This window comes from Scyliorhinus canicula, chromosome 9 (genome assembly GCF_902713615.1).
Source record: "Scyliorhinus canicula chromosome 9, sScyCan1.1, whole genome shotgun sequence".
NCBI lineage: Eukaryota > Metazoa > Chordata > Chondrichthyes > Carcharhiniformes > Scyliorhinidae > Scyliorhinus > Scyliorhinus canicula.
This window is the reverse complement of record NC_052154.1, coordinates 121,231,014-121,252,956: the sequence shown is the minus strand read 5'-3', so window position 1 is coordinate 121,252,956 and position 21,943 is coordinate 121,231,014. Positions and strand designations below refer to the sequence as shown.

General features: G+C 44.3%; 1 protein-coding gene across 6 annotated transcripts in view; it reads right to left on the bottom strand.

The window, feature by feature from the left end:
- Positions 1-10,247: 10,247 nt before the first annotated feature.
- The window catches only part of syt12 (synaptotagmin XII), a 292,964-nt gene continuing 281,268 nt past the window's right edge, over positions 10,248-21,943 (bottom strand). For all 6 annotated transcript variants that reach the window (XM_038807471.1, XM_038807470.1, XM_038807469.1 and 3 more), the window contains 4 exons: positions 21,169-21,384; positions 20,494-20,614; positions 16,629-16,762; positions 10,248-11,813 (listed from right to left, as the gene is read on the bottom strand). In XM_038807471.1, coding sequence (XP_038663399.1) covers positions 11,640-11,813; positions 16,629-16,762; positions 20,494-20,614; positions 21,169-21,384 — 645 coding nt within the window. In that variant the 3' untranslated portion in view covers positions 10,248-11,639. The remainder of the gene's footprint in view (positions 11,814-16,628; positions 16,763-20,493; positions 20,615-21,168; positions 21,385-21,943) is intronic.

Sequence of the window (21,943 nt, the reverse complement as noted above, 5' to 3'; positions counted from 1 at the left end):
TGGGCTCAGGAGCGCGAGGGGGCGGCAGCATGGGGTGTAGGGTGAGGGGTCCTTCTGTGGGGGTAGAGGGGGCGCTGGATCCGGCAGGTGCCAGATCCCGGAGGGATACTGTGTCCTGACGGCCGTCAGGGAACTTGACGAATGCGTACTGGGGGTTGGAGTGGAGCAGGCGCACCTTCTCAACAAGGGGGTCGGTTTTGTGCACCCTGGCATGTTTCCTCAGGAGTACGGGGCCCGGCGTCCTCAGTCATGCCGGAAGTGAGACCCCCGTGGTAGTGCCCCTGGAAAAAATGAAGAGCCTCTCATGAGGGGTCTGGTTGGTCGCCGTACACAAAAGGGACCTAATAGTGTGGAGCGCGTCTGGGAGGACTTCCTGCCACTGGGAGACTTGGAGCTTTCTAGACCGGAGGGTCAGTAGGACGGTCTTCCAGACCGTCGCGTTCTCCCTTTCCACCTGCCTGTTCCCCCTGGGGTTGTAGCTGGTAGTCCTGCTCGAGGCAATGCCCTTTTCGAGCAGGTACTGACGCAGCTCGTCGCTCATGAAGGTCGAACCGCGGTCGTTGTGTACGTAGCTGGGGAAACCAAACAGGGTGAAGATGCTATTCAGGGCCCTAATGACTGTGTGGGAGGTCATGTCGGGGCACGTGATAGCGAATGGGAAACGGGAGAACTCGGCTACGACGTTTAAGAAGTAAACATTCTTGTTAGTTGAGGGGAGTGGCCCTTTGAAATCAATCGCGAGGCGTTCAAAGGGCCTAGAAGCCTTGACCAGGTGGGCCCTGTCTGGGCTATAGAAGTGCGGTTTGCACTCTGCATAGATCGGGCAGTCCCTGGTGACTGTTTTTACCTCCTCGTTGGAGAAAGACAGGTTTCGGGCTCTGATGTAGTGGGCGAGCCGAGTGACCCCCGGGTGGCATAAACCGGAGCACCCGGAGGAAACCCACGCAGACACGGGGAGAACGTGCGGACTCCGCACAGTGACCAAGCGGAGAATCGAACCTGGGACCCTGGCGCTGTGATGCCACAGTGCTATGCACTTGTGCTATCATGCTGCCCCTTGTCTGTGGGTACCCTTGGCTGCCCCTTGGCAGTGGGGGTTTCACCCCCACAGCCAAAACATGTGCTGGTTAAGTGGATTGGTCACACTAAATTGCCCCTTAATTGGGAAAAATATAATTGAGTACTGTAAATTTATTTTTTAAAAATTTGCTACCTTGGAGCCAATCAATGCACTGTGGTAAAATCCTTGCATCTAACTGGTTTCCAATGCTACTGACACTGAATGCAACAGCTAACCTGCATGATCACCAGTGCCTTACTGTGACAGCATTCCTCCATTACACTTTTAGTCGAGGGTTTTACTTCATCATTATAATGTTTCAAGCAACATTTCCCATGGCAGGTGCTGTCAAGTACATGAGGACATTTTCCAACATGAGGAATAGAATTGTGCTATTTCTGCTCCACTTTCCACAATAAATGGGATATCATTAAATCATCATTGGTATTTTTAGTACTTACACATTATTCAGGTTTTGCCATCATTTCCCATTATTTTCCACTTCTCTTTATCATAGAATCCGTAAAGTGCACAAGGAGGCTATTCGACTCATCACGTCTGCACTGACTCTCCGATAGGGCACCTTACCTAGGCCCAATCCCCCACCCCATCCCCACAACCCCATAACCCCACCTAACCTTTGGACTCTAGGTTAGTCCAGTTCCCTAATCTGCACATCTTTGGACTGTGGGAGTAAACGGGAGCACCCGGAAGAAACCCACGCCGACAAGGGAATAACGTGCAATACCCACACTAACAGTCACCCGAGGTTGGAATTGAACTCGTGTCCCTGGCGCTGTGAGGCAACAGTGCTAACCACTGTGCCACCATGCCGCAGCCATCATTGAGTCACCAGAATTAATAGCCCTCGTCTTGCAGAACTATTTGTCATGGAAACATAATGAAGACAGGACTTGGCTGATCGTAATTGGACCTATTACAGTATTAGTAAGCATGATCCTGTTTTGCAAATTCTTGCCAGCTTATTACTTATCCGATAATGTTGTTTGACTAGACAAGGTGGCTGGATCAGGTGGTCAAATAATACAACCCTGAGGAATGGGCCCAACCAGAGCTTGGGAGACTGATTGTCCTCTTGGGCACTATGCTGTCCTCCGTTTGGTGGCTAAAATGAATGAGCACAAGCTCAGGGACAAAGTGGCAATATGTCAAAATAATGTGAAACTACATCGTCTATAGTACACAATAGCAGCTTCAAATCACAGCGGGTATTTATTTACCCAATTACACTCGGTTTCACAATATCAGCCGAAGATTTCACCACAGGTTTCTTTTTGAAATATGCCATTTAATTGGAAAGAAAATTCACAGTTTTACATTCAGCAAAAGGTACAGATAAATCAGTACATTTCATGCAGTGAAAATGGTTCTAATTTGCTGTGAAAGCATTTATGGCAGTGCCTTAGGGGCTGGTTCTGGCACGTTAACGTCATTCAAGGCAAATACCAAATAACTACTACATTTCACAGACCTGAAATTCAAATCCTAGAGGCCCAGTTGGTTTGTCGGGTCTGTACCCTTCAAAGATTCTCCTTATGCTGTTATCTCTCGTTCAATCTCTTACGTGCTAAGTCCATACTGAATAAATCACAGCTTTCCACATCTCACCGGTATAATAGTGACTCAAAAACACTTGGTTATTATCATCTGAGTTGGGCTTCAGGTATTATTGATGGGACATCATGTTCTTTAAATTGGCAATATAGTTGGCCATCCTCCGAACATAATTCAAGCCTCCAGTTATTTATTGTGTAGAGTTACACAAATACTATTTTCCATTCCTTTTAATATGTTTCTTTTTCATTCCACATAATGAATTAGTCAAAATGTCATGACAAAATTGTGTGCTAATAAGCATGCCTAATGGAGAAACTAGCATCCTACTGATAATCATAGAACCATAGAATCGCTACAGTGCAGAAGGAGGCCATTCGACCCATCAAGCCTGCACCAACCCTTTGAAATGTCACTCTAGCTGGGCCTTCCCCCCCCCCCCCCCCCCCCCCTCTATCCCCATAACTCCATATCCTAACTTACACATCCTTGGACCCCAAGGGGCAATTTTGCATGGCCAATCCACCTAACCTGCACATTTTTGGACTGTGGGAGGAAGCCGGAGCACCCGGTGGTATCCCATGCAGACATGGGGAGAAGATACAAACTCCACACAGACATTGACCCAAGGCTGGAATTGAACCCGTGCTCCTGCCGCTGTGAGGCAGCAGTGCTAACTGCCCTTTGTGTATAAATTTTGATTCTAATGTTCATGTGCATAAAAGGACACAAAAGCAGCAGAAAATAACAGCAGATTCTTCATCTAAATCTGTTAGCACGATTTAGTGCCTTGCTCATGTCTTAGAATGAGCTAATGGAAATTAGCAAAAACATTTTGTTAGCGGTAGGACCCTATCAAAGGCTAACTGTGAGAAATTAAATACAGCATATAAGTCTTGACTGATGTTGGGTATGGCGTAGTTGATCAGGATCAGAAGGAGAAGCCAGGCTGGGAACCATATGGGCATAGAGGTATTTCACTTACAGAACACAGTAGTTTTGTTATATCAGCTTCAAATACCTGGGAATAAGGGGATAGGTGGGAATCAGACTCAGCATGGTGGACATGATCAAGGCTTCATGAAAACATGTAATGACAAATCATTCATCTGCAGGTTAATAATATTTATGTGCAGTGTCCTTTCCAATACCCCATCGAGAAATTGAGCTAGCCATGTTTTCAGTGTCACAGATGCAGTTTCATATCCAAATTGGCACCTGTGCATATGCACAGAATTATGGTGTGGCCTGTACCAGGCACTATTTTGGTAAGGGCCTGGAGATATCTTCCACCCACATGGTTAGCACTGCTGCCTCACAGTGCCAAGAACCCAGATTCAATTCTGGCCTTGGGTGACTCTGTGGAGTTAGCACTTTCTCCCCGTGTCTGAGTGGGTTTCTTCTGGGTGCTCCGGTTTCCTCCCACAGTCCAAACATGTGCAGGTTAGGTAGATTGGCCATGCTAAATTGCCCCATAATGTCCAAAGGTTAGGTGGGGTTGTGGGGATAGTTTGGGGCAGTGGGCCTCGGTAGGGAATGCAGCACCGGCACTAATTGCCTTTGGGAAAACCAACGCTAAACAGCACGGAATGAGGAAAAGATTAGTCCTCATTTTAATCAGCACTGTTCCCTTGTTCTCTAATCTTTGTTGTTGCTCTCAGCCTCTGCCTCACATCCACACCCCTCCTCCCCCACCATTACCATCCCAATTGATCTTTGAGGCACAACCAGCCATATTGCAGGCCTTTGTGTTCTGACCCAAACATTTGCCTGAACATTGGCACACAAAACTGTGATGTCCTACCCTGGTTCTTCAGCTTGATAATTAGGTACAAGACTCAAAATACAGTGTTCCCCAGAGTTCTCCCTTTGAGTACAAGCTGTTAGCATTCTGAACATGAGGTACCCCAAAAACAGAAGCCGCTAAGCTTCTAGACCATTGAGTCACAGAATACAGGAGAGACTAGTTGGCCCACCATATTTATCCCAGCTCTTGAAGAGCTATTTAATGAATCCCACACACCTGTTCATTCCCTTTTCAAGAATCAGTTGTGTTGTAGTTAATTGAAGTAACTCTTAAGCCTGTTTGGTATCCATGCCATCAGTGAGCCGCAGCAATAATTGGATGAGGAAGCTACAATATAGAATCATAGAATCCCCACAGTACAAAAGGAGGCCATTTAGCCCATCGAGTCTGCACTGACTGTCTGTCTGAAAAAGCATCCTATTTAGTGTCAGGCCCCCACCTTATCCCCGTAACCCCACCTAACCTTTTGGACACTAAGGAGCAATTTAGCATGACCAATCCACCTAACCTGCATATCTTTGGACTGTGGGTGCAAACCAGAGCACCTGGAGGAAACACACGCAGACACGGGGAGGAAGTGCAAACTCCAACAGTCACCCGACGCCGGAATTGAACTCGGCAGCAGTGCTAACCACTGTGCCACCGAGCTGCCATGGTGAGGGCTTTCTTAAGTAGCTAATTCATCATTACCATACAGGATAGTCATTCCTGTGTTTACGGACAATACTGCATCATAACTAACTCAGAAGGACCAGTTCTTTCACCTGCATCCAAGTTACAGAGAAGCTCTATTGGAATAGACATGCCAGAGCACAGACTTGGGAGTGGTCTATTCAGCAGCAATCAAACTTCACATGGCTCTTGAGATGGCTGGTTTTAAGGATTTGCGGCTGTATACTGTAAACATTGCTGCTGTCATCACTGAGCAAGTCTTGGCATGGAGCAGATGTTACAAACCAAATGGGGAAACCAGGATTCTCAGTTAGGATATTAAAACAACACTTTAGTGATTGCGCTGGTCAGTGGGAGTAAGAGCTGAGGGAGGGTGCCTGGTAGTCCTTTTCAATAGAAGATTGACAGAATTGTGCCAGTGTGACATATGTTACTATGGAGCTGAATGAAAAAACAACAGCAAGCCATGGGAGACTGAATAATAGTGCACGCCAAACCAGTCACCTCAGTTAGGGAGACAGTTCTTCCACTGAGCTCTGCACTTGGTCACTATGTGTTTCCATTGGACATATACAGAAGTATAATATTGTTAGTTGCTTAACTGGTTTAGTATCTACTTTTGGACATGATGCTCCCCTTTCTGCATTGCAAGAAAGCAATAGATTTCAAGATTTATTTAAAGTAGGGTGATTTTCAGGGGCTTGTTTAGCACAGGGCTAAAGAGCTGGCTTTTAAAGCAGGCTAGCAGCACGGTTCAATTCACGTACCAGCCTCCCCAAACAGGTGCCGGAATGTGGCAACTAGGGGCTTTTCACAATAACTTAATTTGAAGCCTAAATGTGACAATAAGTGTTTTTCATTTCATTTCATATGCATGCTATGTTTGAATCAATAGTGTGTACACAGTCAATGTGCTTTTCTATTGTATTTATCCCATATTAATCATGTACTTCTACATATGTCTGTGCATCTGCTCTACTGATAAGATCTTCATGCCTGAGGAAAGTGCAATGATAGATTGTTTGTCAGCTAACTCATAAGGGCAGCACAGTAGCATAGTGGTCATCACTGTCGCTTCACACCGCCAGGGTCCCAGGTTCGATTCCCGGCTGGGTCACTGTCTGTGCGGAGTCTGCACGTTCTCCCCGTGTCTGCGTGGGTTTCCTCCGGGTGCTCCAGTTTCCTCCCACTAGTTTTGAAAGGTGTGCTGTTAGGTAATTTGGACATTCTGAATTCTCCCTCCATGAAACCTGAACAGGTGCTGGAATGTGGCGACTAGGGGCTTTTCACAATAACTTACATTGCAATGTAAGCCTACTTGTGACAATAAAGATTATTATTATTATACGTTGCAGACCTCTGAAAACCTCCATTCCACTATCTGCAGCTTCTCTTGATATATGTGCCCAAGTGCCAAATATATTGTTTCCTCACGTTATTGAGGGATGGTTTGTAAATACTGTTACTACAGCTGCCTTCTCTGAAAGAACACAACTGACACTAACCAAATATCCTTGCTATACACAGAAATCTGTAGAAGTCATAAAACAGAAACAGATCTTGCAGCTCAACTAGTCCATCCTGCCATGCAGACAAATAGTTTTATTTGTATTTATCTTGTTCCATCTCCATTTATTCCTATATTCACCTATTCAATCTAACCTTAGATGTAGACGATACTTCTCCATGATGCCAGTCCAGGAGCTGATTCTTCAGTACACCCACTGATTTGCTTAATGTTGAACAATAGGCAGCTCTGAGTTCTCTGAATTACTGCCCATATTTATCCATTAGTACTGAAATCAGCCACATTCTACCCATTCATAACCTGCATCTACTATCTTGCATGTGGAAGGTGACATTGCAACATAATCCTCACATTCCCACATCCTGCATTGAAAGGGGGCCGATTAAGGATGGTCATGTGAAATATCTCACAAGGGACAGAAAGCACAGTCGATCTGCTTATCTTCATCAACTCGTCAACTTTGTCACTGCTGCTTCACTCTTTCCAATTTGAATTTCAAATCTGTAGAGGGATTGTTTTTATGAAGTTCTCTCTGCTCCCTTCTGACTAAGCCCTGGATCCTATGCTTGTGGGGAGAAAGAAAATTGGACATCACCATCTGGAAGTCTGCAGGTTTCTTCCAATTTCAATAGAAAATTGTTAGAAACCCTGGAGAAATTATGAAATTTTGGCAGGATCTTAGGGTCCCTCATATGTACTCCTTTGAGTACACCTGTCCATCTGGTACTGTGTCCATGCTATTCAAACAATTAAGCACTTATGCATCCGCATTGTTTGTGCACAGGTTGCTTAATAAATAGGGCAGCACGGTGGCGCAGTGGGTTAGCACTGCAGCATCACGGCGCCAAGGTCCCAGGTTTGATCCCGGCTCTGGGTCCCTGTCCGTGAGGAGTTTGCACATTCTCCCCATGTTTGCGTGGGTTTCGCCCCCACAACCCAACGATGTGCAGGGTAGGTGGACTGGCCACACTAAATTTCCCCTTAATTGGAAAAAATTAATTGGGTACTCTAAATTTAAAATAAATAAATAAATAAATGGTACAAATATGATTAATATCAGAAAATTGATACAGCTGAGAATTATTTTTTGGTCCCATCTTAAAACACCGATCCACAATAAAGGCAAACGTACTTCCCCACATCACATCATTTAATTATCTTTGATTGTGTCCAATGTTTCAGGCTCCATGATCTTCGCAGGAAGGCTATTCCACGGGAGATCACTCTTTACACTCTACAGTCTCCCTCATTATTAATAGCACGATTGCCATTTTGCATGAAATGAATAGTATTTCCTGAGAGATCCAACACTAGCTTTGCTGCTTATTCTGCACTGCCATTACAGAAAGAGTGTAGTGAATTAAGATGGGATGAGATTCAGCACTTGGAAATTAATTTTTCTCCATGGATTTTGTAAAATTTTTCAGTTTTTGAAAACATCTATAAAACACCCACTGTTTAACATCATCCCCATATCTGTCTTTTGCACTATGAATGGTAACTTGCAGCTTTGAAGTTCATTCATTTTTTGTTATGTGGAATTGTTTCATAAAAAATTTACAAAACTGCCACTTCATTTAATCTTATATATCCTACGCTCCTACTTTATGGAAATGCTCTTACTTTATCATCGTGTTATTTTCCACATTATAAAACCTTTTCTCCCCAGACCTTTTTGTTCCTCGCAGGAATCAATCTCTTTGTCCTTGAGCTATCCTTAAGGGCTGCTTTACCTACAGACCCCGGTTCAAATCCGGCCATGGATGACTGTGTGGAGTTTGTACTTTCTCCCCGTGCCTATATAGGTTTCCTTTGGGTGGTCTGGTTTCCTCCCACAGTACAAAGATGTGCAGATTAGGTGAATTGGCTGTGCTAAATTGCCCCTTGGTGTCCAACAGGTAAGGTGGGGTTACGGAGAATGTTCTCTTTCAGTGGGTCAGTGCAGACTCAATGGGCCGACCTGCCTCCTTCTGTACCGTCAGGATCTATGATACTTCTGCAATAGTTCAAACCCATGCAACTCACCTTTGATCCCTATCAATCAGTCCCCTCAGTTAGGCCAATTCGAAGTTTCAATTTACACAGCTTCTGAAGCAGGGAGTGTGAATGACAGAACTTCACTATTCTTCGTGTGAAAAAGTGCAGCCTGATATCACTCCTGAATGGATTAACTCCAATTTTACTATTGTGCCCTTTGTTCTGGATTTCCCCCAGCAGGAAAAATCCTGCTGAATCCTTTTATAACTATTGAATTCTGCCATAACATTTCTTCAAAAAGAGCAAGATATTGTACCTTAGGTTTTGTTGCTAGATTACTTTTAAAAGTAGTTTCATGCAGTTTAATTGTACTTATGCATCAAGAGTTTACCCTCATTTAATAATTTGATTAGAAAGAGAAAACAAGAATAATACTTTATTTGAGGTTTTGATTAATATTGTTATGAAAAAGATAATTAAGAACTTGCAAATAAGTGCACCTTTCAGCTGGGTCAGCCCAAAGCCATTCATAGTCAATCATGTAATGCAGGAATGATGTTAGCCAAAGTGCACATATCAAGGCCCCACAGACAGCAATGAGATAAATGGCTACAAATTGGTTGAAAGGTCATTATTGCGCTCCTGAACTCTTCTTCTAAACATTACCATACGATCTTGCTACATCCACCTGAGAAGGCAAAGGAGGGGCTTATTTTAATGCATCATCTGAAAGGCAGCATCACCACCCATGCAGTGGTGCTGAAGTACTGCAATGGAATATTAGCCTGATCACATGTTCAAATCTCCAATTTTCATGATGTTGGGGAAACCCTGAGCCAAGGCGGAACATTAATCTTTACATACAGGATCTTAGCACTAACTTAGAGAGGTGAAACAAAGTCTTTTATAAAGAATAGCTGACCTCTTAGACAGCGCTTGAATCTAATCTTCCATCAGAAGATTAGATTTGCTCTTTCTGAACGCTCCAAAATGTTCCATGTGCCATTTGTTTGGGAAACTCAGTTACCAAAAGGTAAATATAATTCTGTTCAGTAATGTGCTGGCAGGAATGGCTCAATAGTGCTCACAAAATCACTACCTAGATAAAAGAAATGTGCAAAACCAAAATACCAACACATCGAAAAACTACTGTACTGTCCCTGGGCATGGCCTTTAAAATCTCAATCCTTTCATTATTGGATGAAGCTTGGAAATATATTTAGTTCCCCAATACTGCATCTTAAAGGGAGCAGCAATTCACACAAAGTTAGCAAAGTGAAACTGAAGACCTCCGAGTTGGACTTTACTTTGGTCAGAGATACTTGTTTAATGGCAAACAACAGCATCTTTGTGGCCATTAGTTCTCTGCAACGAAAATAAGATAACAATACAGCTGTGCATTATTGATCAGTGGTTAATACTGCATGGTAACATTTAAAATACTGTTGAATTGACCTAGCAATAGTTATAGAACAGTGCTTACAACAATTATTTTGTATTATGCTGTCGTTCCATTCTACATGTAACATCAGCACTTAATATCTTACAGGAAAGGGCCATTATGCCACTATTAATTCAATATTTCAACAACGCTGATCCAAGATATTTGAGATTGTCTGCCATTAGTATACTTTGTTTATTATTGCTTAAATTTGTCTCAATTCATTACCAAATGCATTTATCCTTCAAGGCAACAAGTGTAAAATACTTTATATTCCAACACAGGGGATTTGCAGCAAACATGGTGTGAACAAAGCATTTATACCTATCCTGGTGCTTGGCAGGATCTTGCATTCCTACAGCAGAGGTTACTGCCAGTTGAAATTTTGTGGGAGAGGCCTTTACCTTCCCATACTATGAAATGTGTTATTTTTAGTACATTTTTAAAAATAAGTTAAATTTCTCTCTTTGTCACGACAGGAGTCCAGATAATCAGTAATACAGGTTTGTCCCGGACAAAAATGACCTCAAACGGAATCACTTGAGGAAAAACTAATCATGTAATGCAGTAGCCATTCCTTCCATGTGAGTTGCTAAATTCGGAAAAAATGGTTATCAGAGCAGTTATCAGAAAGACAAGATTGGTCATCAGCCAAGAGCACCAGCTTTTCCTACATTTTGTGGTAAAGTAAGTACATTATGGAATCACAATATGTCTTCACCTCTTTGCCAAAAACATTCTCATAAATTGCACAAAAAGTCATCCAAACTCGAAACGTTAGCTCCCTACACTCTCCACGGATGCTGTCAGACCTGTTGAGATTGTCCAGTATTTTCAATTTTTGTCTCATAAATTGCACATTCAACAGAAATATCCGAAGGAAATTTCTAGAATTATAAATAAAACATGACTGATCTAATCAGCACAATCTAACGGTTAATTCAAATATACATGCCAGGTACCTGTATACATACCGGCTGCAAACCAATTCAAAACCATATAAACCTCTAATGCGACCCAACAGTCCACTGTTCAATTCATGATATTAGCAGTGCACTGGGTTCTCTTATGAACTGGACAAAATACCAGAACAAAATGCCAGAATATGCACATGACGTTTCCAATGTGTCATGTAGATTTTGTTATTTTGCATTTCCTGTACATTCATGATCTCTGCTTACCTATGCAACCTGGTCACTGCAACACGTCAGCATTACTTGCGACACTTTATTTCTATTATAACTTAAATATTTTGAAAATAAAATAACATTTTAGGAAGGTTTTAGTCAAGTGTTGATATGTGGGACTGCTTTTGTTTAATAGGCTTAGGGATAACTGAACTGTGCTTTCTGAAGAGGTGAAATACCACTGTTACCTTTGACCAATCTTTCTCAATTTATGTACCATTCAATATGAAGCATTCTGGTTCTTCCACTAGACCGTTAGCCATTTTCCAGTACCAGGCTGATGCAAGTGAGTGTCTCAAATTTGAATTTCCCAAAGCACCAGCAATAACGTGTAAGAATTTAGTCACCATGCAAAATATTTACACAAGTGCCAAGAACACTGTTCCTTTGCTTCATTTCTTTCGGAGAGTGTGCCACATGGAGACGGGTTTCCTTAATGTTGCTAGCATCTGATTCCAGTGAGTGACGCCCATTCCACTGCTCTCAGGCCCAATGATGACATGTCCTATGTTCTCAGTTCTTCCATCTTCACTGCATTCAGCGACTGTTATTCTCAGCGACAATTCCTGTGCCACAAAAAAAGCAATAGATAGTGACGTCCTCCATTAAGGGAAATCTATGTGTAATTGACACTGTCCTCACCACTTATTAGGAAGTGCATCGGTGTTACCGGTGATTTGCCTGCTCTAATTGGAGGATGGTAAAACCAATCTATGCAGCCGCATAAAATGCAGATTGCTTTGGTGTGTATCTTGCACTTAGTTCCTAGACTGGCTGAGAGAGGTGTAAAGAACCACTCCACATCATCAATATACTGAATGTAAGCAGTCCCCTGAAATGAATCTTATGGCACCAGTGAATGATTAATGGTATTTACCTGCTATAGGTGGTTGTCTGTGTTATGCATGGATATCTGTAATGATTATTTTATATTTTAATGTTAAACAATGCCCGGCACTGGAGCAGGTTACACTGATTGAAGGTATGAGAAACCTTGTCTGTGCTTCACTGCCGTACCAGTGAATTTAGGAATTTCACTGCTTCAGAACTGAGGGCTCTCGCCCTCTGTTAAGCTGTGAATCGAGTCTTAGTGTGGCCAGATTTTCAAAAGTCACAACAAAGGCACATTGAAAAGCCATGGGAAGGCGGGTCACCGTGATGATCAATGGACCCCAATGTTTCTCTCGCTACAGTTGCTGCCCGACCTGCGGAGTTTTTCCACCATTTTCTGTGTTTATTTCCAGCATCTGCAGTATTTTGCTTTATTATTATTAATATGTTTGGTGGGGGCAGCACGGTTGCACAGTGGTTAGCACTGCTGCCTCACAGCGCCGAGGTCCCAGGTTCGATCCTGGCCCTGGGTCACTGTCCGTGTGGAGTTTGCACATTCTCCTCGTGGTTGCGTGGGTTTCACCTCCACAAGCCAAAGATGTGCAAGTTAGGTGGATTGGCCACACTAAATTGCCCCTTAATTGGAAAAAAAATAATTGGGTACTCAAAATTTATGTTTAAAAAAAATAATTAATCGGGCAGCGGCAGCACGGTGGCACAGTGGTTAGCATTGCTGCCTACGGCACTGAGGACCTGGGTTCGAATCCCGGCCCTGGGTCACTGTCCGTGTGGAGTTTGCACGTTCTCCCCGTATCTACGTGGGTTTCACCCCCACAACCCAAAGATGTACAGGCCACTCTAAATTGCCCCTTAATTGAAAAAAATAATTGGGTACTCTAAATTTTTTAAAAAAGAAAAAAGTAATTAATATGTTGGTGGCAGGAGTCAAGAGAAGGGGCGCTTGAAGGTAGGGAGTCATGTGATGGCATTTTCCAAAATATGCCCAGCTAGATTTGGCAGCTGTATTCCATAGATCGTTTAAAAGGGGTCATCAGTAATGGACAGTAAGAAGTCTTACAACACCAGGTTAAAGTCCAACAGGTTTGTTTCAAACAAACCTGTTGGACTTTAACCTGGTGTTGTATGACTTCTTACTGTGCTCACCCCAGTCCAACGCTGTCATCTCCACATCATCAGCAATGGAGACATGAGTGACATGACAGAAGGGTACTGACAACTCCTTTGGTGACATTAAGAGGGCGGTGTGGGTGGGTGTGGGGGGGTCTGGTGCGCGGGGATATGTGTGATACAGATCTGCCACATGCAATGAAATGCAATTGGTGGTTACAGGGAGCAGGATGAAATTTCGCACTGATTTTCTCTTGCCAGGCCCAGTTGAAAGATGCGATTTTAATAAAAGGAGCAAAGTCCTATAGCAAGCACAGTTAGCCACGTATTTCCCAGCGCTCGCATGATGTAAAACACAACTGGCGTTAGATAAGGGGCCTGAGTGGGGAGCACGCAGCCGAGGCTGCACATAGCCAATTTTTGTGCACTGTGGAGCTTCGCCCACCGGAACACCTCAGTATAGTAAATGTTTGGGACGTCTCTGAAGCCCCGGATGTGACCCGTGACCCCTCTAAGCCCCAATGCACTATGGGAGGGTCCCTGGTCCACCCAACACCCATGCAGGGCACCCCCAGCTCAATTGCCAGCGCACAGAAAATGCCAACATGGTACCTGGCAGTGCCTTGCCAGCTGGTGCCAAGCTGGCACTGCCAGGATGCCAAGTTGGCACTGCCAGGATGCCAAGCTGGCACTGCAACGATGCCCAGGTTGCACCAGCAGTGCCAGGGTGCCACCCTGCCCAAAGGGCATGCACCCAGGGCCTCCGATCCCTTGGGAGACCCCCACGAGTGCCGTTCCATACGGTCCCCGTTTCCGAAGACCCGTACTAAGCGGCACTCACCCGAGGTCTCCGAGGAAAGGAGATTGATCCCATGCCTCGGGTAACTCGGGAATCTGCACATTAAAGTGTGATTAGCTGTCTCAATTTAATATGCAGATGTTCTAAAAAGTGATCCAGTCCACAATGAGTGGGATTTACATTGCAACATCTTGCAAGATCGCATTAAATCTCATGAGGCACTGCAAGCCGGGTAGATCCGAGGAGCGGAGTCTCCTGACTTCTGTCAGCCATGCTGTGCTGCGGTGAGCTGCTTTTCGGGTACAGCCTGGCCATTCGGTCGTGCCCTATATTTGACCAAAACGGGAAATATGAAAACAGGTCATTTGGACTATGTATAGGAAATTCTCAAAAGAACAGAACATTTAATGAAAACCCGGGAATATTCCACCACAACTGGGACATCAGTCACCCTATCAAAACTCCAAACAGTGTGCTATGTGTTTCCATCAATAATTCCGTTCATTGCATTCATTTCTTTTTTTATTTTTATAAATTTAGAGTGCCCAATTATTTTTTCCAATTAGGGGAAATCCTTTATAATAATTTTTATTAGTGTCACAAGTAGGCTTACATTAGCATTGCAATGAAGTTACTGTGAAAATCCCCTCGTCACCACACTCCAGTGCCTGTTCGGGTACATGGAGGAAGAATTCGGAATGTCCAATTCACCTAACAAGCATGCCTTTTGGGACATAGAACATAGAACAGTACAGCACAGAACAGGCCCTTCAGCCCTCGATGTTGTGCCGAGCCATGATCACCCTACTCAAACCCACGTATCCACCCTATACCTGTAACCCAACAACCCCCCCCCTAACCTTACTTTTATTAGGACACTACGGGCAATATAGCATGGCCAATCCACCTAACCCGCACATCTTTGGACTGTGGGAGGAAACCGGAGCACCCGGAGGAAACCCACGCACACAGGGGGAGGACGTGCAGACTCCACACAGACAGTGACCCAGCCAGGAATCGAACCTGGGACCCTGGAGCTGTGAAGCATTTATGCTAACCACCATGCTACCCTGCTGCCCTCTTGTGGGAGGAAACCGGAGCACCCGGAGGAAACCCCCGCAGAAACGGGGAGAACATACAGACTCCGCACAAACAGTGAGCCAAGCCAGGAATTGAACCCAGGTCTCTCGGACTGTTAAGAAACAGGGGGAATTTAGCGTGGCCAATCCACATACCTGCACAGCTTTTGGGTTGTGGGGGTGAGGGGGAGAATGTGCAAATTCCACACAGACAATGACCTGGGGTCGGATTGAACTCTGGTCCTCGGCGCCGTGAGGCAGCAGTGCTAACCACTGCACTACCGTGCTGCCCTATAGCATTTATTTATGTGATAAAATTATTTTTACAAATATATGTGTAAAATTCCAAGCTTCAAGTCTCTGTTGCAATGGACGAGAAAATGAATGATTCTCTTGACATCCAGCAAGTCAATCATATTTGCAGTCTCTGAAAGATAACAGACCTCACTGGATGCAATTTCTACAACTATCCCAGAAACATTATAAATCAGTTTAGTCCAACTATTTTTCACATCAGTGCCTACCTATTAGGAAATAGAAATTCATCTGCATTGACTCCATTGCAAGCCAATGATGATACAGTAGCTTGTTGTGTTAAATATTAGAAGTAATGGTTATAAAATCAAATCAAAGGAGATTGAAGTGCCTACATCAATCAGCTCCGTGCTGCTAGTTATTTATGCAGACTGACACTTTATAAGAACTGTACATTTCTCCAATGATCAGCAAGGATAATTTTTTTTTTCAGTGGCTCCAGTCCAGTATTAGACAAAAGGAAAACTCCTTGGGCTGGATTCTCCGATTTTGAGGCAATGTCCGGAGGAAGTGTCTAGTTCTATGATGAAAAAATCAGCGATGGCCCAGCACTGACCCTCCGACCGGTGAGGGGCTAGCAGCCACACCATGTAAAACACACAGCCTTTACGAAATAAATGGCCAGGGAATTGCCGGTTCTGCGGCAGCACATGTGCACGGTGATGATCTGAAGCGGTCGTTTCGTACAACATGGTGTTGGCCCAGGAAGGACCCAACCTGCCAGATAGTGCCCCCCCCCCTGAACACCCCCTGATCACCCCTCACCTGTCACCCCAGTCCTCGCCTAAAGCCCCCTCAGCCAGTGGCATGGCTCCCCCCATCCCTGACTGTAGTGGCGCTGGACACAGTCCGCAGCCGCCATGCCAGGTTCACGAAAACTGAGAACGCAAGTTAACCGCGTCTATGATGTCATGAACCGTCATCATGAACTCGGCCCATCGGGGGTGGAACATCAGGGGAGAGCCTTCAGGTATTGTCATGAGGCCGTCCCAACGGTGTGCAGTGTACTCCCCGATGACGCTGTTTCGGAGGGGTAGAGCATTCAAAAACAAGCACCCTCACCCGATTTGGTCATGAAAAGGGATTCGCCACCCGGTCAGCGATTACGAAATTGCCGTTGGGGAATGGAGAATCCCGCCCCTTATCTCAACGGTCACATGCTCAGTTTAAATATTAAACTCCATGGGGATGCTGAAGGGCAAAAAGATGAGCAAATGTTGGATTCTTACCTGCAGAACAATCGCAGGGACTGAAAATATCATGGCTTCATTGAAAACAGGATTAGGATCATCTCTCTTCATTGCTGTCTTTTTCTTACTTATTTTCCTTGTATCCTGAAGGAGATAAACTTTTACGAATGGATCTGTGGGAGTCAAGAAGAAAAGCGGGAGACATTTATGTCAAAATTAAAATCCATTCATCACATGTTTGCAGTACAACATTTTTATGGTAAATTCATGCTGAGTTGCTCTTTTTTTTATTGTTCTTCAGATAAATGGAGAGTACCCAATTCTTTTTTTCCCAATTAAGGGGCAATTTAGCGTGGCCAATCCACCTACCCTGCAAATCTTTGGGTTGTGGGAGCGAGACCCACGCAGACACGGGGAGAACGTGCAAACTCCACACAGACAGTGACCCGGGACCGGGATCGAACCTGGGACCTCGCCTCCGTAAGGCAGCAGTGTTAACCACTGCGCCACCGTACCGCCCCATGCTGAGTTCATCTATTGGATATTATTGAGATGGAGGAAAAGATTTTTTTCCTTTAATACGAAAGTTATTGTGAACTTCCTCATGATCCTCCATTGGATAATAGAAAATATAGTAAAACTGGTTTCTCTAACCTTTGAGTTTATATAAAATCCTGCCAGCCTAATTAAATATCATCCTGGTAATGTACTAATTTAGTTCCAAAACTGTTTCTTAACTCTCTTTTTGGCAAGACTGCCATGTACCCAAACATATGAAATGTGAGACTTGTTATGAAAGCAAAATTAATTCATTTCAAAAGCTTATTGTTGATATAATTTATTATGAAGTGAGAGCAGTGATAAAAGATACAAAGCTAACTTTGTGGGGAAAGCTGTTAAAATTAACTGATTAAAGGGCGACATGTGGCGCAGTGGGACTGTGGCGCTGAGGACCCGGGTTCGAATCCCGGCCCTGGGTCACTGTCCGTGTGGAGTTTGCACATTCTCCCCATGTCTGTGTGGGTTTCACCCCCACAACCCAAAATGTGCAGGTTAGGTGGATTGGCCACACTAAATTGCCCCTTAATTGGAAAACAAATTATTGGGTACTCTAAATTAAAAAAAAACATTTACTGATTAAAAAATCCATCAATGATAGCACTCATTCTGCAGACAGATACTGACAGGATAAACCTACACTTATACTCAGTGAATACAAACAGAATCGACCCACACTAAACACTGAATACTCTGAAGATCAGCCCATGCTCCACACAGAGAATACTCAGAGAATCAACATTACATCCATTGAGTACTAGCAAGATCACACTACATATATTAAATACCAACATGACAATACTTCATCAAACACAGCACTGGCCAATTGCCAAATGAATTAAGCAGCCTCACTTTATCAGACCTTCAGTGCTAGTTTGCACTTCCAAGATTAAGATAGTTTAAATGGACTGAATTTTGCTGGTCATGGAAAGTTCTGCTCCCAGGGTCGAAGAGGGAAACATGACCCTGTTTTGGCTGGCAGTAGGACTTGGGGTGGCATAGTGCCACAAACAGCCAATTACAAGACTGCCATCAGGGCTACTGTCCAATTATGTATGGTGACCTGTCTCCAAGAGCTGTTGGCCCAATCAGAGGCCCAGCAGCCCCAGTTGTGCCATCACTAGTGGTGGCCAGTGCTGAGGGTCCAGATTCGGACAGAGGGCACCTCAATGGACGGTCATCCTCAAAGTGTTTAGCTGGGGGACACTGTGGCCAGGCAGCCAGATCCCAACAACTGTGATGGGAAGGATTGGGGTTTGCTAAGCACCAGCAGCAACTTTTTCGTGAGTGCAGTCACTGCCGCCAAGCAGCCCTTCCATGGGCCCCATTTCATTACTGCTGAGAGGCCACCATAATAATCTTTATTGTCACAAGTAGGCTTACATTAACACTGCAATGAGGTTACTGCGAAAAGCCCCTAGTCGTCACATTCTGGCGCTTGTTCGGGTACACGGAGGGGAAATTGAGAATGTCCGAAATACCCAACAGCACATCTTTTGGGTCTAGTGGGAGGAAACCGCAGCACCTGGAGGAAACCCACACAGACATGTGGAGAACATGCAGAAATTCCCACAGACAGTGACCCAAGCCAAATTGAACCTGGGACCTTGGCGCTGTGAAGCAACAGTGCTACCCACTGTGTTACCAGTGCTGTCCAGAGCTCATCCAGCAGTCTGCCCACATGGTGGCAGCCCCCCTGAATGAGCAAAGCACATGGAGAGGTGGGAAGTGATACTTAATTCGTTTTTAAGTGACTCAATTCGCCTCCCATTGTACATCCAAGCTCCTAATGCAGGAAGATGTTGGGCTCCCCTCCTAACACCTGCTACCGCCATTTTGCCAGTAACCCTGCCCCAGAGTCCGTAAAATTCAGCCCATTGAATTAGCATTGCCAAATTGCCCGTTGGTTGGTAGGTCGGAGCGGGATATGCTGAAATGATCCTATTTTCTGGGTTACATTTAAAGGTATGGCACCTGGACGGCATGGTGGCGCCGAGCACCTGGTTTAAATCCTGGCCACAGGTCACTGTCTGTGTGGAGTTTCACATTCTCCTCGTGTCTGCGTGGATGTCACCCCTACAACCCAAAAGATGCGCCAGGTAGGTGGTTTGGCCACGCAAAATTTTCACTTAATTGGGGGAAAAAAAATTGGGTATTCTAAATTTATATTAAAAGAAAGTATGGCGCCTACAATTTGAAAACAGATAAATCGAAGCTCCTGAAGGGGATTCAAAGCTGCTCATAATGAATAGCATTAGAGCCATCCAGGTGTCTGGATTGCAGTGGGAAACTGAAGATGGTAATTAGCACTCTACATTCACATCATTGAAAAGCACTTTAACTTGCTGATAACGTATAAAAATTGCCTGGAAAGAATAGTAAAGCCAGTAGGCTTATCCTTTTACAGTTACTTCCTTAGAGTCCAAATTGCTGTAAAATGTTTTGTAATAATTTTAAATAGAGCTCACATTATTCTTTCTAGACTTTAGCACCTGCATGAAAATATAACCTCCAGATTTTCCTGTTTGGGCTGCATTGTTTTTCTGCAGACAATTAATTCACCCATTTACCGTATCATTTCACTATCTCCTCAATAGAATGTTTTTCCAACCTCTGAGGAGAGGTGCAAAAACATCATCCATGTTAAAATCCATCTGCTGCCACTATTCTACCCATCCTAAATAGACTACATTATTCTTGTCACCCGACCATAGTCATGGAATCCCTACAGTGCTGAAGGAGGCCATTCATCCCATTGACTCTGCACCGACTCTCTGAAAGAGCACCCTACCTGGGCCCACTACCCTGCCCTATCCCTGTAACCACTTAACCTTTACATTTTTGGACTGTGGGAGGAAACTGGAGCATGTGGAGGAAACCCTTACACACACACCGGGAGAACATGGTGCAAGATCCACACAGGCAGTCACTCAAGGCCGGAATCGAACCAGGGTCCCTGGTGTTGTGAGGCAGCAGTGCTAACCAGCATACCACTGTTGCCTGAAGCAACCTGAAGCAGTATGAGAACTATTCTACACCACATTATTTATTAATAGCTAATTATCAGTCAACTAAAACAATCTACACTCTAGTTAACTTATTTAGTTACTAAATCCACAAGACATGTTTGCTTTTATAACCCGGCCTTTGAGCAGGAGGGAATTACATCCTTTTTGTTCGTATTTGGATGTGTCAGTTTTATCAATTCTAATGTGAAGTAAATAATAGTCGCTGGATTTTGATCATCTACCAACAAGTCCAATTAATTTGCACTGCGTTGAACCCTACAGGACTTTGAGCATTTTCCCTTCTGACTAGATTCAAACCCACTTGTTGCTTTACTTACCAGACGTGGTCTTTCCATTGTTCCAGACCAGGTTTTTGGCTTTGACCACCACCACTGTAAGCCGTTCTGCGGTCGGCAGGTAACTGAGAGAGAGCAGGATCTCTCCAACCGTGTCTGTTGCCTGACAGACAGAAGCATGGTCAGTGCTTTGTGCAATGGTTCACCAGTCCACCAAAATGGCAATTGCAGACAGAACTGTACTGTTTGACAAGCGCTGTTAATTACCTTTTTATCTCAACAGTTAATCAGTCAACTTTGTCACATCCACTGTGACCATTATAGTTCCGTAGCCCTCCCTGTGGTGATGACTATATCGCAGCCTCCTTCACTACAAGAGTTACACCCCTCTCACTGTCAGATAATTACATCCCAGCCCTTCCAACTATGATTTTTACGTTTAACTCACAATCATGATGTTATACATCAATGTACTTAAGATACAGCCTTAGCGCAATCTTAATCATTATTATATACTTCATCTTGAGTGATTCTACCTACTGACTTGGCACATTTTTCAGCCCATATTAATTAAATTGTGAAAGGAACCCAAACGCATTAAGAATTATGAATGAAATCTGTGGGCATGTTTTAAGAACCTCACACGGCACTATCAAAAGTGGCTTGCACTGTGTAACCGGCCCTTGCTGCATGTTCCTCGTTTTGTCCTTCCCTCACCTTATTGACATCCTGCAGATAGAGCCAAGCATTGAAGGCACGGTAGCTGAGATCCAGATCTGACAGTTTCAGGTCTGCTAAACCTGTACTGATGTTTCGGTCATCTTCGTCGATTCCAAATACCGAAAACCGCAGGCTGTTCTCCTCGAGAGCGGAGGAGTCTAACGGAATGGAGAACCTCTCATCAAAGAACACAGAAAATGCGTTCCTTTGAATCTGCACAAAAGAAAGGGTGTGGCTTGAAATGAGTTATATTTTAGGTCATGAATACAGTGAATTGGGGGGTTATAGGAACATCAGTTCCAGATCATTGGCACAATTGTCAGCTTCAATAGTCATAAACCTTGCTGTATTGATCTGTACATCTGTACATACATCTGCACATACACCAGGGACTGCAGCACAGATGTAACAGCCACAGCACCACTAGAGGGCAGCATCAGAGACGGGTATAAAGGGTCGAGCCCAAGGGAGGATCCGCCTCTTTCAGAAGCACAGAGCTAGGGAGCAGCAGCAGACAGAGACAGCTCAGCAGAGGCAGTTTGCCTTAGTTTCACTGGTCATACGTCTTGACTGTTTTACATCTAGTTGAGCTCTGGAAGCAGAACGAACTCTTTGAATAAAGTGTTTGTGTTAACTGCAAGTCTACAATCTTCATTCAGACTTAGAGAATAACATATGGTACCAGGTGTAATTTCAGCAAACTAGCTAGACACCAGCAAGAGAAGAGAACTTAAACCAGACATTCGACCACGGAAGGCCTCACAGCATTCAG